The sequence below is a fragment of the Pomacea canaliculata genome, linkage group LG11 (assembly GCF_003073045.1).
Source record: "Pomacea canaliculata isolate SZHN2017 linkage group LG11, ASM307304v1, whole genome shotgun sequence".
NCBI lineage: Eukaryota > Metazoa > Mollusca > Gastropoda > Architaenioglossa > Ampullariidae > Pomacea > Pomacea canaliculata.
In genome coordinates, this window is record NC_037600.1 from 4,936,059 (window position 1) to 4,954,016 (window position 17,958).

The 17,958-nt window shown below is 44.4% G+C and overlaps 2 protein-coding genes across 3 annotated transcripts; both read right to left on the reverse strand.

Annotated features, from left to right (window-relative positions):
- Positions 1-25: 25 nt before the first annotated feature.
- On the reverse strand, positions 26-4,734 carry LOC112576311. 2 transcript variants are annotated; one of them, XM_025258667.1, is made up of 8 exons: positions 4,301-4,734; positions 3,042-3,340; positions 2,719-2,885; positions 1,656-1,920; positions 1,238-1,343; positions 927-1,023; positions 399-500; positions 26-117 (listed from the first exon to the last, which is right to left on the reverse strand). In XM_025258667.1, exons 1-8 carry the CDS (start codon positions 4,374-4,376, stop codon positions 75-77), a joined length of 1,155 nt encoding a protein of 384 aa, XP_025114452.1. In that variant the 5' UTR covers positions 4,377-4,734; the 3' UTR covers positions 26-74. The 2 variants fall into 2 exon arrangements, with proteins under 2 accessions (XP_025114452.1, XP_025114451.1); XM_025258666.1 differs by having other exon boundaries at positions 2,719-2,882; positions 3,039-3,340; positions 4,301-4,733.
- A 381-nt stretch (positions 4,735-5,115) lies between these two features.
- On the reverse strand, positions 5,116-17,396 carry LOC112575669 (whirlin-like). The gene is made up of 14 exons (XM_025257644.1): positions 16,267-17,396; positions 14,612-14,857; positions 13,730-13,855; positions 13,240-13,444; positions 12,823-12,881; positions 12,324-12,569; positions 11,430-11,525; positions 10,777-10,883; positions 10,463-10,490; positions 9,759-9,959; positions 8,551-8,660; positions 6,673-7,090; positions 6,357-6,506; positions 5,116-5,857 (listed from the first exon to the last, which is right to left on the reverse strand). Exons 1-14 carry the CDS (start codon positions 17,017-17,019, stop codon positions 5,630-5,632), a joined length of 2,973 nt encoding a protein of 990 aa, XP_025113429.1. The 5' UTR covers positions 17,020-17,396; the 3' UTR covers positions 5,116-5,629.
- Between the last annotated feature and the right edge of the window lie 562 nt (positions 17,397-17,958).

A 17,958-nucleotide genomic window follows, 5' to 3' on the forward strand; every position in this document is an offset into this window, starting at 1 on the left:
AAAAAAAAAGAAGATAGAATAAAAGCGACGAAGAAGGTTTGAGAACTAATGCTAGCATAACGAACTTAAGCAGCTTACCATGCGGAGCAGACGACCACGAGAGGCTGTTCAAAGTTCCTGCAGATAGGAAAGTGAGAAAACAAATATTTACATCATCGGAAAACGCATCAGTCTTAATTTAACAGCACCTGGCTTTGTCAAGTGCAGAAACTTTTGTATACATCAGTCTCTGAGTGCGAGCTCTTGTAATAAAACTAACAAAAAAAACGAACGGTAAGACGAAAATATGTGTTCTCCTTGAATGTTAGTGTTGTTGAAGTTACAAAGAAAACACCCAGAGTTCTCAACGAAAATTTTTTTCACCAACGCTAACTTGGGAAAAATAAACAAGAATTTACCCAAGACCGTCAGGCAGAGAGTTGTTGTTTGCTGCCCACGTGACGATGGCTTCCGTTCTGTTAGCCTCAGACTCGTACCACCAGTTGTCTAACTCCAAAAACCTTTACGAAACAGTATATATAATATATATAATAAACTTACGTACTTTAACAGCTGATAGCTCATCTGATGTTTCTTTCTTTTCTGGCTTTAACCAGTTGAAATTAATAAACGCTAACCCTAACATAAGCCAGTAAATAAACTTTGAAGAAAGGACATTTCATCCGAAATCCTACAGAAAATTTGAAAACGCATTTAAAATACAAATTCTCTTGATATTTGATTCCATTGCTTTGAGATATTGGCTTGAACCAGAACAGATGACAGTTTCCAAATAGGCCGTGGATTCTATTATGTGTGTGTGTGCGCAGTGAGAATGTGTGCAAAGTCTGTCTTTGTGTGTGTATGTGTGCACACATGCACCAACATCACTCATAAATCTATTCACGGTCGCACTCACACACACACACATACAAGTGCGCACTGACCCGAAAGGAACACGTTGGATTTTAGCCTTTTTCTCCACTTCCAGGATAACATCTTCATAAGTAGTATTCTGCCCAGTATTGTCATAGTAGAAAGAGCCTGTAATAACACGTTTCCAATAAAATAAAGTTTCTGTTTGTAACTTTCATTAGGATTTTGTTATAATATTTATTTACTCACTGTTGAATGATGATGATGTCACATATTAGTGTATATTAACCACATAATCTTGACATTCAACAATAGGTGTCCACATAAGAAATTAAGCTACAGACTGAGCACCGCGACCCGACGTGACCTCGCGTGACCTCACCTGGCCCTGTCCAGTATCCTACTTTGTCCAGACCGCTTGACCAGTGGCTCGCCGGAGCCCCTTGTCCTGAGTATCGACGCATGGCATCGCCCCAGTCTTCAAACACCTGATTAAACACATGCACGTGTTACTGCTTGACTCAAATTTCAAAGAAAAATCGAAAGTTGACAATAAAATCACAGGTAGAGGAGTAAGATGAAGAAAGCCACCCGGGCAACTCCGCGCACCCTGCCTAACTATAAAATAATTTTACGTTTATGAGACTTCACAAACCCTGATGCATGTTACAAATCCTCTTTCAATTATCCGACATCAGACAGCTTATTTCCCCACATTCGTTGACTGCTTTAATCTTTTGAAAGCGTGAATTCTCACTTATTCACTCACTCCTCACACTTTGTTTCTAAGGTTTGTTTACCTGGCCCACGCCGTACGGAGAATAAACCAGAATGACCTCAGCCTTGTAACCCGGGGGAAGGGTCTCGATGTCGCGGTCGATTCCCCAGTAAGACTGGCCATCAGTGCCTGTGCCAGTACTAGGCCAGTGACGGTGCCATGGTGACAGGGTCATGACCTTGGTCAAAGGTGAGATGATGACAGCTTCAGAGCCGCTAGCGTTGAACAGGCACAAGGGACCTGACGCCTCTCGGCCGTCTGCTACAGTTTGTTGCCATGGCTCCCACCTAGTAGCACAGGGGGGCATGGGACACGTGTCACAAAACCGGATAAGACGGAAGCCATGGAATCAATTGTATCAGAATCAGTGGAATCAATGCGACATTAATGGACATGAGTCTTCTCCATCTGTGATTTTATATTATTTGTTTTGTTTTGTTGTTGTTTTGTTTTGTTTTGTCTGCGGTCAGTCGGTACATCTATCATGTGTTATGGATAAAATAATGTTTTTTTCCCTTTCAAGAATATTTGTTCTTCTTGCCTTTCTTTGTGTCGGTCCATCATATGCTGTGAAATTCCTATATATCTTCTCTAATGACTAACATTTAGTCTGCTCTCGAACCCCATCTTACCTTTGGCCTCTGCCACAAACTAGTTCAGGGTGAGTAACTCTGACATCGACTTTTGAAAGAGTTTGACGCAGTAGTGCCCCTTTACATAGTCTTCATCGGTCACTCGCCTCAACAGTTGAAATGCTGCTAATACTGCTGCTGCATGCTGCCACCACTACTGTATTGCAACTCCAGTAGCATTCTTTGATGCTACTGCTAAGACCAAGACTACATCACTATTATTTCTCACCTAATGTGAAAAACTTTAAACCTAGTTGGGTTTTTTTTCTGCCACCTATCAGCAACCACCTCGGTGAATGTACTAGCTGGCCAACTGGGTTCCTTTTCATCATTTATTTCTGCTTTCATTGCGCTACATTTTCAAAAGGATGCTGCCTATCTTACCAGTACTAGAAAGTTATCATTGCTAGCACATACAATAAGCAAATCAGGAAGCAGATGGCAGACACCAACCTTCCTTTCCTGACAGATCTGATCCCGTCCAGTGGCCCACTGTAAGTCAGATACCCGGATGGAATATAACCTTGAAAGACAAAATCCCATTGGAAACCGGGGTAGCCGCTGAGAACTTTTCTTTTGTCGGGAACTCCTGTGTTGTTTAACCCATCCGGAAATGCCTGTATATCATACATACGTTCGTGTGTAGGTACACATGTACATGATGCATTCATATATATATATTTGCATGTATGATGCATGTGTAATACGCATACACGCACAAGTGCATTGACCACTGTACGGACGTAAAATCAAAACTGCAGGTGCGTGGCTCACTGAGTGAAAACAACAATGGAGTCGTAGGCGCGGATAGTCAGGAGCAACCGAGTGATGTTAGCGTAGTAAGTGTAGCTCACTCCCGTGTAGGAGCCCAGGGCGTCCTTCCCATCAGCCCACTCGGCGTCGGTCAACACCAACGGCGCATCCATGATGGGGAGCATACCCGGGATGACCACAGGGGCCTGCACCCCATACCGTACGCCGTCCGCCACCAGGAATGGGGTGGTGCTGGTAAACCACGGCTTGTTGCGAACTCGGATCCCGAACGACCCATCGTAGGTCAGCGTAACGTTGAATTCTGCGGCGGAGAGTAAAAAAGGTCACACAGAGACATACATACTTACATACGGAAACATCCCCTCCCCCCAAAACTCCCTATCCTCGACAATTTACTCTCTTCACAAATCATGTTAGCTGCATTAATCTTAAATACCCGGGGTCACCCGAGTAAGGTCCCATCTACTGATAGACTATCAGTGCACGGAACGTTTAGAGTGGTTCAGTTTAAAGAAAATAGGCGAAGGAGGTGGGGGTAGGTGGGTGAGAGGGCAAGAAACAGCTCTGACCATTTGTAGTAAATGTAGACGTACGCACTACACGCACACACATTTGGTTTATTATTATTATTACTACCTAGTTGTAAAAGCTGTTTAAGATAAAGCATGGACCTCACCATATTTATCTTTCCGACCGTCTTCCAGCATTAATTGTAAAACCTGAATTTCGGTGCTGAAGCTAAAATGTCTGCTGTCTCAAAGTTTAGTCAGCTTAGCCATCGCCGTGGATATAAAGTCCTCCAGCTGTATCCCGTTCATCCGATGCAAGATCCGGTGTGTTACCACGACTTTGCTCTTGTCCATCCTGATCTCCATCCCGTATGCGCTGCACTGATTTCCAATGCCTGGATTTCCTTTCCGAATCGTCAGAGTCAGCGTTTCACATCCGTATGTTGTTTTTTAAAGCCTAAGCTTAGAATTCGCTAACCATCTCTGAAATAAACTCATTGCTAAGCACCTTAGTGTGGCAGTGAATCCACTAACTGTCTACTTCATATAATTCTGTCTTAGACCCTGTAAAATATAGGTGTCTGGACAGCGTTAAGGCAGTTGTCTGCACTTTATGAAAGAAAACTGCGAAAGTTTGTCTGCCTCCACTCAGTTTTTCCCAGAGTTCAGCCCCGCTGTTTGATTCCTGATTCATGTTTATATATATATTAACCGACAGGCGCACGGATGGGTTACGACAAACAGAAGCTTACCTGGTACGGAGGAGACAGCCTGGACCGGAAGTGACGCACAGAGCATGAACGGGAGGAGAGAGATGATGAACTCCATTTCGCTGCAGATCGAATGGCAGCGATCGTGCGAGGGACAGTTGCTGTTAACTGTACCAACACACTGACAAGGATCATCAGTTTTGTTTCAGGCCAGTCATCACGCGACGAGGACAAAGTCTGTGTTGTTCAACTCACTGAAGATTAGGACCGACAGATATTGCGCCATGCAGCCGTCAACACACCTTGTCCTCATGCACTTGTGTGTTGAGGTGTGAGGCCGGCAGCTCGGCGAGGATTTGTTTAGACTCTCGGCTCATATAAGGAATATCAGGAAAAGTTACGATGGGTATAAAGACGGGGATGGGTGTTGGAGGAGAGGGGTAGGAGTTAACTGATGTTTTAAGCCGAGTAAGTAACTAAGTCTAGATCACGACCGATCAGCCGACCACATAAACAGGTTTCACGTGTAGAAAAAAAAACAATTGCCCCAGCCGACTTTGAAAGGGACTGTAAAGCTGGGCGCTCGGTAGTTTAGTAGGTTAGCCAGTTTTCAGTGTTTTAAATACTTTAAAAAAGTAAGTAAATTGAGTTTAAATGCCAGATACCAACTTTCTGAATCATGTCCAACGTTTGGATTGCAAAACAAATAGAACAACAACAGCATCAGCAGCAGCAGCAGCAGCAGCAGCAGCAGCAGTAGCAGCACCACCACCACCACCACCACCAACAACAACAACAACAACACCGTTTTGTTCAGTCTCATTTCTTCAGAAAAAATAGCTCCAGAAAACTGTTAATTAAAACAGTGATATTTATTATATTGAAGTTTCTTTTCTTGATGAATAGAATGCTCCCAACAAAGAAAACAAGCAAAGTGACTACTTTGCATTAAAAATACTGCACTTTGTTCATTTTGTTCATTATAATTATCGAATACTATCTTAGATGAATAAAATAAACCATGAAGGAAGATGTTAAAGCAGCAATCTTTTTCCGCCAGTCCGTGCGCGTGTCCGAGCTGTGACAGGTTCCTCTAATAACAATTACCACAACCAACAGTTCTGTTACCAAGGCCAGCTATCGTTTTGACCAGCCAACAAAATTCCAGCAAAATCAACAACAAACATATGTCGGGGAAGATTAGTGTTTGTGAAAATGTCAGCCTGGTCCTTGGGATTCATCTTTCTATCTCTCTGTACAGTTGACCCGCATGTCGTAAGTGTTGAGTAGCCACGTGATTAGAGGATCTGATGATGGCGGAGAGGCGAGGCTGAGTGATGACTAACGGTTGGTGGGCAGGGAGGGAGGAGATCACCCTGCGATCACGAGTCCGCCCAGTTTTTCCAGAAGGCGCTCCATGACCTCGTCCGAGGACTCGGTGACCAGCAGCTCCATGCGACCCTGCTCCTTGTCCTTGAAGGTCTCTGCGATCAGCTTGGCGACCTCAGTGTGACCTTTGCCCGCCAAGGCCACGCCGTTGACCTCTAAGATCACGTGACCCACCTTCAGCCCTCCGGACTCAAACGCTGACCCGCCGGGCTGGAAGCCAATAGCCCGATAAATAAATTGGTAAGATTAATTTAAATAAATAATAACACAGAAAGTAGTTACGTATAAACATATTATTAATAATAGCAATGATTATCGATAATAAAAACACTGGCTAACAATAATATGTTGTAATAGAAAAAAAATTCAGCCACAGGTTAAAGAATACACGATGTAAATCAACACGCGTTAATATATAATTGTAAACAAATGATTGCAAAAGATCAATCATACTATGTTTAATTACAGTACTTTTAAGCATGAATATTTTAATCGTTAGGTTTATTAGGTCAAACAACGAGCGTCAATGACTGTACTACCTACCGATTCATCTTTCAGACTAACAGAGTGAAAGAGAGAGAAGAACAGACTGACAGAGCGAGAGAGAAACTAGAGAGTGAACGAGGAATATGTGTATGAGAGAGAGAGCGCAGAACAAAAGTTGAGGCAAGCATATACCAGTTACTAGCTCCTTGTTATCAGCTCTAACCTGCACGCTGATGACTCTAGGAAGAGGTTGTCGGGTGTTGGCGCCGCCCTCAATGGCCACCCCAAGGGTAGGCTTGCAGCGGTAGATGTAGACCACCTGCAGGGGAACATCTCCGTATTTTTCACGCCCTCGATGCTTCAGCTCCTCCTCCTGCAACAGAGACAGGTAAACGGTACTCACAGGTGAGCACCCGATAGCTTACTGGCCGTAAGGGACAATGAATGTAAGTGGCCCACCGTGTCTAGGGCCGAGAACTGGAAAGTCTAGCGATCACAGGTACAAAGACGACCTCTGTCCTACCATCTGAACAGTGTACCTTCCTCTCTTCCTCCATCATGGCAAGCTCCAGCGGCGTGTACACTTCCGGTCGAGGAATGTGGAACGTGGAGAGCTCCAGGCACCCATCCATGCTGTTGAGATCACATTTTCTTCGTGCACCTGTTCCTCGGATTGCTCTTTCGAGTAAAAAAAATGCTTTTTTAATTAGATTTTCTTGGCACAACAACTTTTTGTCTCCACCTTTTCTTTTAATCGTCAGGCTTGTTTGTATGTAACAGCTGTTCTTCCCAGCTGTTCTTCTGCACAACAAGTGTTCTTCACAGCTTGACACAGCTGTGTGTGCGAGTGCGAGGCACAAAGACAAGACTGAGAACAGTGCACTTGCCTGACGCTTGCATCCAAGTATCAGCAGCTGCTGTCCTGATTCTCCAGACAGAATATTCACATTTCTGATTTGTCAGCAGCTGCCTAGGACGATCGGTTCCACGTGACGTCACCAGACCTGGGTGTGGTTCCGCGCATGCGTGGTGATGTTCCAGATCTTCTCTGTCATGACTTCCGCACGAGCGGTGGAGCGGGGAGATCAATATCAAAGCAAAGAGCACGTGATAGGCAAGCACGTACACAAAACACAAATATTCCTGTCAAGACTTTGCACCTGGTGCAGTCGACCCATGGAGTGTGGTGTGACGGTGTACCCGGCTCTTTACGTTACCAGTTCACGGGTGGTCGAAACATTTTCAAGCTCTGCATCACAGCCAGGCAGGGTTTGATTTTGGTTTGTTTATTGATGTGGTTTGAAGGACAGCCAGCTGTGAATTTTTTGACACGTCAGATTGGATCCCAAAGTGAGAAATAAAACAAAACTTCTATGGCGTCGGAGATTCTGTTTCCGTAGAAACGATGCAGATACAGTGTCGAGAGAAAAGTACTGTCTCGAAAGTGATCAATAAAAATGACTCGTCGTGTTAGTGGATCTTTAAATTTTAAAGCGTTCAGTAACACTTCTCAACGCACTCGACCATCGCACTCGACTCTCGGATTCATCAACATACCAAGCGACATTACCATGGAAACCACGCCTTGTTAACTTTACATCAGTCAGCTCTGCAGTAGTTAATTGCGAGGCCACGTTACCATCACGTACGAATCACGTTATTATCACGTCGAAACCGCGTAAGAATCACGTTACCATCCCGTTGTCATCACAGCTGACTGGCACGGCAGAACCCGACAGGTCATACAGGTAAAGGTCAGCAAGATCAAGGATATGGCCAACGGACGAACAGGTAAACAAACGGACTGGACACGAGTCCAGCACCGAAACAGTAGGTCCATTTTGGGATGGTAAACAAATCTACAAGTGGTAAACAAATCGACAGCAAGTGAGACAGATCCGACTGCTGCGTAGAGAACAGACAGGTAGATCATTAACACACCATGGCAGTTGCGTCAATTCCAGAAAAATGCAGCTCAGAACACGAGGGCGTGGAAAACCATTTAAGTGCTCTGCGCATGAGAAAGCTAGTCTGCCATCTTTGTACTTCTGCTTCTGCCTCAGAGAGCTCATGTTGATTGGAGAAGGTAACTGACCTAAGTCTGCGACTGTTTCTACTCATTCAATCCAAGCATGGCAGACCGATTTTAATGCGTCCTTTGAGGGCGTCCAGTGCAGTACTTAGCAACTCTGTCGTTTAACTGATTGTGGCCTTTACACAAAACAAACTAGTTGTCAGTGCGAACGTTGTAGGTTACGATTTTTAATATATCTTTATTTTTTTAATGTTTTTAATTTTGTTTGCTTTGGAGAGTTGTCTCTCTTGAGTGAGTGAGTGAGTGAGTGAGTGAGTGAGTGAGTGAGTGAGTGAGTGTGTGAGTGTGAGAGAGAGACTAGTGGGCAAGTAGAATAACTCACCTGACTGAGGTGTCCAGCGCTGGTCCCAGTCCCGGCGGCTTTGCCAGCCTCTCCGCTAACTGACCCACCCAGGGCACCCGTCCTGTCAGACAGAAGGTGAGCAGCAACGCCTGTTTCGATATCCACAGGACTGTCTTGTGAGATGGTCACCCTTCACACGCCAAGTTTGAAAAATATTTGTTACTCCAGAAATAGCGGTCATCGGAAAGAGGGACAGAGTTGGGGGAGGAGGCGGTATGTATGGATGCACGATGTGTGTGTCTATGTGTGTGTGTGACATCGATATAATGGTAAATAATTACACAGAATAAGTAATCAACTCCATACTCTGTCTAAATGTAATAATTACACACAACAGATAGCCAATCCAAGAAGCAATAATTACACAGAATAAATAACCAATCCCACACTTGGTCTAAAGCAATAGCTACAAACATTTATCACAACAACAATATCCACTAACCTTTTGCTTTGTCGATTGGGGTTATATCTGGGCCTTCTTGTACGCAGTGCATAAAACATACAAACAAATAAATGCACTTTATAGTTTTTATTGAAACTTTTAATTACAGAACTCACTGATATCTTTAGCAGTAGATCAGTTAGCACACAAAAAATCCTATTGTTAATTACAAATAGTTGAATGATTTAACTCAATTTTTTTTTGCTTGGTATTTATAGAAACTGTCAGCCGATCGAACTCTTCAAAAGGGCAGACAAGAAAAATTACCGTTGTTGTAGATCATACGCTTGTTTGTCTTTGTATCGACCACAGGGTTCGTGGCGGCGTCAACACTGACAATTCTTATTGATCAACACACGTGGGTGTACAGCTGGTGATAATAACAGTCTGAGTCCTGTTTTCCTTAGCGACAATGACCTCCTCTCTATCCTCCCCGCCTGAGAACGACAACAATGACCCCTCTCCCCTCCCACCTTGCCCATCAATAAACAAACTTAGGCGAAGGTTAGCATTGCATGTTTACATGTTTACATGTTATACTCACCCGTCTAGACCAAAGGTGTGAGGAGGATGCTGGGGCTGATGGCTGTTCACATCGACACCACTGTCATCGCTTGGGTCGTCGGTCTGTAGAAAGGAAAGCAAGTCAGGATCAGGAGTCAGTTGTCTGTGTTTTGCAGTCAGGACTTGACCTGTGAACCATGACCTCAGCATCACTAACCTCACACCCAGTCTCGCCTCTCACCTTGACCCTGGGATGAACCTCAGCCTTGACGATCGAAACACGAGCTGCAGGTTGAGCAGGGGCAGGTCCACCCGACGATGACCCATGTGTGCCAGGAGAACGTGATCGGGACCGCCCCTGACCTTTGACTCTTCTAGCTTGACCTCTCGTAAAGGGCACCGGTCTGGTGATCAAAGGACTGGCTCTAGTGGCAGTGCCATTCTGAAAAGATGACGATCATCATCAATTATCATCAATCATCCACCTATCCCTCCTCCTCCTCCATCATCAATCATCCATCATCATCATCATCCAGCAACATCTCTACATAGATACGACACTCACGTGACGAACTTCCGGACTAGGCGAAGCAGAAATCCCAACATCAACCTTATGTGAATAAGGAATGTGTTCACCGCCCGAACTCCACCAAGCTGAACAGATAAGAAGATATTAACCCTTTCTTCAGTATTTCAAGGAATCAATCACCTTGCTTTCACCATTCATTTCACACAGTCGAGGAAAAAGACAAAAGACAAACTGCAAGCGAAATGTGGATGCGCGCGACATGAAGACCTTTAGCTTGAGAACTATTTTAAAAAATAAATTTTTCTGCAAAAAATTAAATCCGTTTGTGAAGCTCTTCTATTTATAGCATCCATGACTGGTACAGACCTCCTGTCTGGATGAAGCTGAAGACGATTTCGTGCCCAACGGTTCCATCATCGTTGGTTTGATCGCTGGCTTTGTCTGCTGATTGGATCAGAACAGTGAAATCAAGAGAAAGCTGTAAGAATGACAGTTTACTGGACACTAAAGCACAGTAAATATGTATTATACAATGTAAAGCTTATTTCCGTCTCTATTATTTGACATTCAAAAATTTAATATCATTTTTGGTTAAGGACCGGGTTTAGTTTCGTACCAAACAGTGTCGGATGTAAGACTGAGATTGCTTATGGTGAGAAACCTTGTGATTTTAGCATCAATTATAAACTTGGACTAATTGGGGGAACAAGGGAGACAGACACATGCTTACCGTCGTGGAAAGAGAGTTCTCATATTCATCTCATCAAGAAAAGCATCGCCGCTGTCCTCTGACATTAGGGAAACGGCATCAAAATCAAGTGTTTGGTTTGTATGTCTCTGTGGGAGAAAGCAGCAACATTTAAAGCTTGAAAAACAAACTAAAATATTACCTACCACAAAGCCAAGACAAACCAATAAGTCAATCAATCAGCATGTAAAATAAAACTAACAAAAGCACAATCAAACCCGATAACTTTCAAAAGCCATGTTCTATACACCTCCAATTTTGTAATCTTTTTAAAATGGAACATTCAGAGTATGAAAAATTGTGGAAAAAAGTAAGAAATAGTTAAGTAAAAAAGAAATTGCCAACGTTGATAAAATATATATTTCGTGTGAAACAGACCGGTGAAAAAAAATTGAGCGGCTATGGTCCATTAAGTTATCTATCTTGACAATGAACGTTGGGCTTTATTCACCTTTCGTCGGTTGATAGAGAATTGAGGAATGTGATCTTACTGATTCATGCAACAATAGCAAATGAAACATTTTGTTTTTGTCTTCAAACTGAAAAAAAATCCCAACCGAACTCTTTGACCTCAGTCTGGGATACAACGGTTGACAGAAAAGTGGTTTATAATTCAAGGTATTAGTTTTGCTTACCACTCCCGTCTGTTTCTGGTGGTTCTGAAGCAGGCTGTCGAAATCGTCTAGGTCCCTGGGCTGCACGAGGGTTCGGATCCCCGAAATCAGGGTCATCTGAAGGAAACCCAAATACCCACATATACACCCGGACATCAGACATTTTATGAATGCATCTTAATATTAGATGTGCATCCCGACATTAGAGATGTATCTTTACATTCAAATATAGAGTGTATCCTTACAGTAAATATGTAGCTCTGATATTAGCGATGTGTCTTTACATTAAACATGTACCCTGACATTAGCGATGTTTCTGCACCCTGACATTAGAGATGTGTACTGACATTAAAACATGTACCCTCCACATTAGATAAAAGTCAGAACTAGTAATATGATGTTTACACCTGTACCCACTGGTTTAGTCTTATACCCGTAATAGGACAGGATGTCCAGATACACAACGGGTACCTGTGTTAAGATTGGTGTAATGATACCAGCTAGCTAATCGGACCTGAGACGTGTCCTCATCTGACATACCAGTACAAGATGAAGTAGCCATACAACGATGCACCCGTACATCAGATAACTGTCCTAATACTGATATGTATCCACACATAGGAACGTCCACCCAGATTTCACACACATCTTCTGACACCCTAAGCGTTAAGTATCAGATAGATTTTCAAATCACCATGTCCACATTGGCCACATAGCCGGACATTTGTTACTTACCATCATGAAACATCAATCATCCATCCATCCTCATCCATCCATCTTCTCCTCCTCATCATCATCCTTATTATCCCCCTCTTCCTCCTCCTCCTCCTCATCATCATCTTCATCATAATCCAGATATTTTTACTTTCCTACATTTGCTACACATTCAGACATTTCACAAACTCGACTTTTCACCTTTGCCCCCGTGTTAAGGAGCTCGGTCAAGGCCACCACCAGACCCTTCACTTGCACGGAGTTCCTCCCGTATTCAGACAGGTAATATCGTAGAGTAGCCTGCTCCTTAGCGTTGAGCAGGAGGCGCGCCTGGTCCTCCACAGCCTCCCAGTGCGGCCGTGACGTCATCGCCGACAGCATCAGTTGGGAGCCAGCCCCCCGGGAGAACCCCACCTGTGCAGGCTGAAGTAGTCGTCTGGGTGAACTCTAGAGGCAGACTCGAGTGCAAAGTTATTTTTCAATGAAGGAATTTCATTAGTATTAAGGAAGCAAGAAAGACTTCTGTCCATCTTTGAGTTTCAGCCCACGAGAGCTCCTCATAAGAGAAGGATAACCGAATGGTCTGACGTAAACCATAAAGAAACAGTGGAAGTGACTCATAAAACTCATCAATTATTATAAGGTTGTTTTGATTAGCTTTGTTTGTGTTACTTACTGCTGTTAAATCGGGTTCGCTCACAGTCCTTCGCCCTTCATACCTGTTGATAGACACTTCGATTTGTAGCTCAGTGTCAATCTCTAGACTCAATGTAAGTATCAGAAAACCAACGAATGTACAGCTGAGTAATTTTGCTACTGTTTGTATACAGAAAAAGGGGTTTCATGATATTAAAACTGCTCTGGAACATAAAAATAATAGTATGACCTTTGACCTTAAGGATGAACTACATTAGTGATCTGACGGAAACTAGAAAAATTCTTTACAGCAGACATTTTCTAAACCACGCCAAGTTGATTAGGTATCAGTAATTGATAAGAACTTTATGAAGTTGAAGAATAGAAAAGGTTTATTTTTTTTTTCAAAATTGAATCACGTGGGTGACCAAACTAAGCTATTGGCGATTTAATAACAAATTAGTTTTAGTCGTTCCATCACCTGCCGTAGCCTGATCACCCCGGGTGGAATGGCCATCTTTGCCCCCAAGTCGCGAGTGGTCTGTGGTGGACTTGGCGTACGGCACTCGCCCAACGTCTTTGACTGTCAACATCATGTGACGTGAGCGGGTCAGGATTCGAACCGCTTCCACGTGGGTGACTCCCACCAGTGTCTGGCCATTGACGTCCAGGATCTGGTCCCCGACCTGAGGACACAGCGACATCTACCGTGACCTATTGAAATGTCACTTTTAGTAGTGCCAGACCGTCTGCTGCTGATTTAATTCATTCTGAAAATGTTCTACTCGAGAACTATTGACAGTTTTAAGAAATTAAAGGATAGATTGAAAAAAAAAAATCTTTTCTCTGTCTAGCTGTATCGCCTGAGATTTGTTGTTTATATGAGATCAGGATTAATTTAAAAATTCAGTCGCCTGCATAATTAGTTGATTAATTCTGCTGCTGACATCAGCAACTGCCCCGTTGGTTACCTTGAGACCCGCACTTTCTGCCACCGAGAATGGGTCGACCCCCGAGATGTAGATGCCGAGGCTGAACTCCTTGCCACCTCTGACCGTCAGGCCCAGCGTGTGACCTTTGCTCACCACGATGTTGACCTGCATGACGAAACAAGCATATGCAAAATATGCATGTTTATGTGTGTATGTGTTCGTATGTGTGTCAGTGTGTGTGTGTGCACATAACTTTTTCTGTGTGTACATGCGCGTGCATGCGCAGGTTTACTTCCCGTCATGCACCAGAGTTTCAAATTATTTTTGAGACGATTTGTTATTCTGCTAGACAAGACATCTGACGTGTGTCTCACCTGCATCCTCCATATTGCTGCTAGTATACATCTCGTGGATGGGGGTGGATCACCCTATATGGGTAGCTTGTGCCCCTCGGGACATGCATAATTAAAATCTAATTGAAAGGGCAGGCGCGCCAGAAGGAGACGGGTACCTACCTGTCAGTGCACTCATTGATCTGCGGATGCAAATACCTGCGCGAGTCTGTGACGTCAGAGGGCGGGAAATGAACGAGCGACGGATAGAGTGGTACGATAGAGGTGCAAGTCTGAGTAGATGATATGTAGGGCGAGGGATAGGGAAGATGAATTTAGTGGTTTTTGACGAACTAGCAAGAGAGGTTCTGTCACTGCATGACAGCTGGTGTGTGTGTGAGAGAGAGAGAACATGTGTGTGTTTGTGAGAAAGAAAGAACTGTATGCGTGCGCGAATAAATGAAGGAATGAAACGCTTGGGATTATTACCAACTCAGCATTCAACTCCTTTTCCAAGACAAGACACATAGATGACTACAGACAATCCATATTTGGGAAAATTAAACTTGAGCCACGACCGGAACCTGACGCCATGGCAACTAAAAGGATTGAAACTACCTTCCGCTCGTCGTCTCCCCTTCAGAAGGTTCAGGCTGCTGCGGCTGCGGATGTCCACGTCATCCAGGAGGTCGCCGGCGCTCGTGAGGTCGGGTGGGGGCGAGACGGGGCGCCCCCTGGCGTCCACCCACTTGTAGGCTTCGTGCACTGTCTGAGACGCCGGAACTCGCCCCACCCGGTGCACCAGCAGCTCCAAGCGGGTGGCCGAGCGAATGATCTAAAGAGAAATGGTGAGCAGCCTTTAATGTGCGTGCGTGTGGAGAAAGGGTGGCGGGGGAAGAGTGGGTAAGTTGAGAAGAGAGATGTTGAGGTAAGATGATGACTCGTGCCTCACAAAGTGTATACATTAATCTAACAGTACAAGGTGTACACAGAGAGAAAGAACAGCGCAAGATTTGAACCCAGGACAGTCTATCATCGTATTAGTCACAGATTATTTCAACCGTCTCTCCCCAAGACCGCAGACTAAAACTTTCGGGATAAAGATGCAATGAACAACATCTACACACACGCCCTACATCTACACAATAGCGCTCACATCTACACACAACCCGTTAGTCCTAAGATCAATCAAGTATTCATTGTCCGTTACGGTGTGAGGTCCCTTGTAGACATGTGGTGCCATCTGTTGACTCCTCCTCAACCTCCCGCTCACACATCTGAATGTATTACTATTTATAAGACAGGCTCATCTGCATAGCCCTCAATTTATCTCGGACCTTTCAGCCTACATCTTTTCTTTTACACCACTGGCGTGTTGTAGGATGACCCCCAAACACGGTTTGCTCCCTACATCAGCAGTCTTCACATGGTCGACTGCCACCAGTCGCACAGCTAAAGACATCATCATCATCATCATAGCAGCAGCAGCAGCAGAGGTCTGTCGTTGTTGGATACAGCAGCGTCAGCTGTTCGTCGGAGATACAGTCACTGCATCCCGCAGCTGCTGCTGCAAAACTTCTCCCCGACAACAAAATGCTGCTGCAAGTCTGCTGTATCTAGACTTTGTGTTAACCGTGCATATGTATGTACATTTGTACATCTTGCACCAGGCCTACTATGCTGTGTTTTTTGCAAACAATTAAAGGTGTGACCTGCTTTCCTGATAATAAGAACCAGTCATGACGCATTACACATTTTTAAACGAAGTTATGCAACAGCAAAGCTGGATAAAACTGTAATAAAACCAAATAATTTTCTTTAAGAATTTCCCTTTATATCTTCAACAATAATATCGAACTCTACTGTTTAGTCAGATGAGCTTAATTCGATTTTACCAGATTGTGCTGTGCATACCAAGAGTCTTAATCAGAAAGAAATATGTCATATATTATGTACATACTAGACCTCCACGAAACTCAGGTTGGAACTAACTTATCCTAGAAGAGAAAATGTACCATTGCATTCTTTCAGTGACAGGAATGAGAATGTGTGTGTTGAGGAGGGGGGCATGCAATCCAGTAAAAGATATGTACGAATGAAAGAAAGAACCAAACGAAATAACAAAAAATAGAAAGGATACAAAATATTTTAAAAAATCTGAGAAAAATCTGTCTTTAAAATAAAAACTACAACAAACAGAAGCAGAAGATAGAGAACAGCGAGACGTGCCCTACTACGACATACCCTGGCAGCTTCTGCGTGTTGGATTCTCTGGAAGGAGATGCCGTTGACCGCCGTGATCTGGTCCCCCACCTGCAGACCTTGAACATCAGCCGGTCCACCGGCATCCACACTGGACACGTACACGTCCAGCCCATACTCCGCCCCGCCACGAATGTTAAACCCAAACCCATCGTAATCCTCGTCCCACCCTTGGATCACCACCTTCACAGTTGACTTGTCACGTGGCAGATCGTCTCGGGTGGAAGGATCCGAGGCCAAACTCTGACACTTGCGCTTGTGGCCGATGGCGGCGGCCTCGTGCAGACGACCGGAAGTGCTGGCGGCTACTGCGGCGCGGTGTTTGCGCAGGACGGAAAGGTCAGCCACGTGAGGGCGGTAAAGGAAAGGGCGGGGCAGCGTGCCATAGGCCCGCCCACCCCGGGTCAAGAGGTCGAAGGCCGCCACGTCGGACGTGCGAAGGACGCTGCGGACGAGGGGGAAGAGGTGGCGCTTGACGGGCGTGTTGAGGATCTTGCGGAGGCTGTTGACGAGCTCGAAGATGTCGCGGCGCGCGCCGTAATTGTTGAGGACGTCGATGAAAGCCGCCCGCTCGTGCTCGTCGAGGTGCGTGTACAACGCCTCCTGTAGCCGCCTCGTGTTGGTCGTTGCCCGATGATGACGAGAGAGCTCCATTGTCGCTGCTCGCGATCCCATGGTCGCCATGGTTGCGTCTTCGCTCCGTAATCCAGAAACTTCGAAACTTGGAGCGAACATCCTCACATGATGAGGGTTTGGTTACACCGCACTTTGTCTTTTGTTGCAAATATCCACAGGAATGATCGGCGTGGAAAGACTGAGATGTCACGTGACGCAGGCTGGAACTTCAGAGTGGTTCAGCCTGGACAAATATACTTCCTCGGAGGAGCGCTTTGCACTTTCTTCCAATAAAAGTAGTTACAGATTTGACTTCACTACAAACTTCTCTTGTCTTTAGCAGGGACACATTCCTAGTGACAAACAATGACACTTCACCGATAGGATGTCCGGAATTTCTTTGTGGATATCAGATATTCCAATGGCTTAGGTGGAAATATGTGGATCTTTTACAAGCTGTTGTTCAAAAAATATGATAAACATTTGTTGAAATAATTCATTTCAAAGGGCAAAATAGAGATCTTTTCATTAGAGATAAAAAATTACTTAAAAATATGATTACCATGGAAACATAGCAAATGTCAAGAGACTACAGTGGAAATAATGGAGCATTTGACTACTAAGCAACAATGTAACAATCCCACTTATTAAATAGCCTACTTCTTCCTCAATAACATAATTTTCCATCAGAATGTTACAACTTCCTCCTGGAAACATAACGATTCCCTATAACAAACATTCCCTGTAGCGCGGAAAGCAAACAAAACACGGGGTGGGGGATGCTCGATGGCCAGGGATGGAGGAATAAAGCAATCACAGCTGTGCAGCTGGCCAGACATCGGCAACAGTTGTGGTGGGTTCAGGAAAATCTGTCCTCACCAGTGGCAGACACCGCATTACTTTATGAAGCACTTGTGTTCAGCACTTGTATTGTGCACGTGCACTCAGTAGTCTCTACACTTGGGTTCAGCACTTTGCACTTTGGTCATCACTTGCGACCAGTGTTTGTATTAGGTTGAAATTATGTAGTTTGCACTTGTTTTTACCACTTAGATTTCG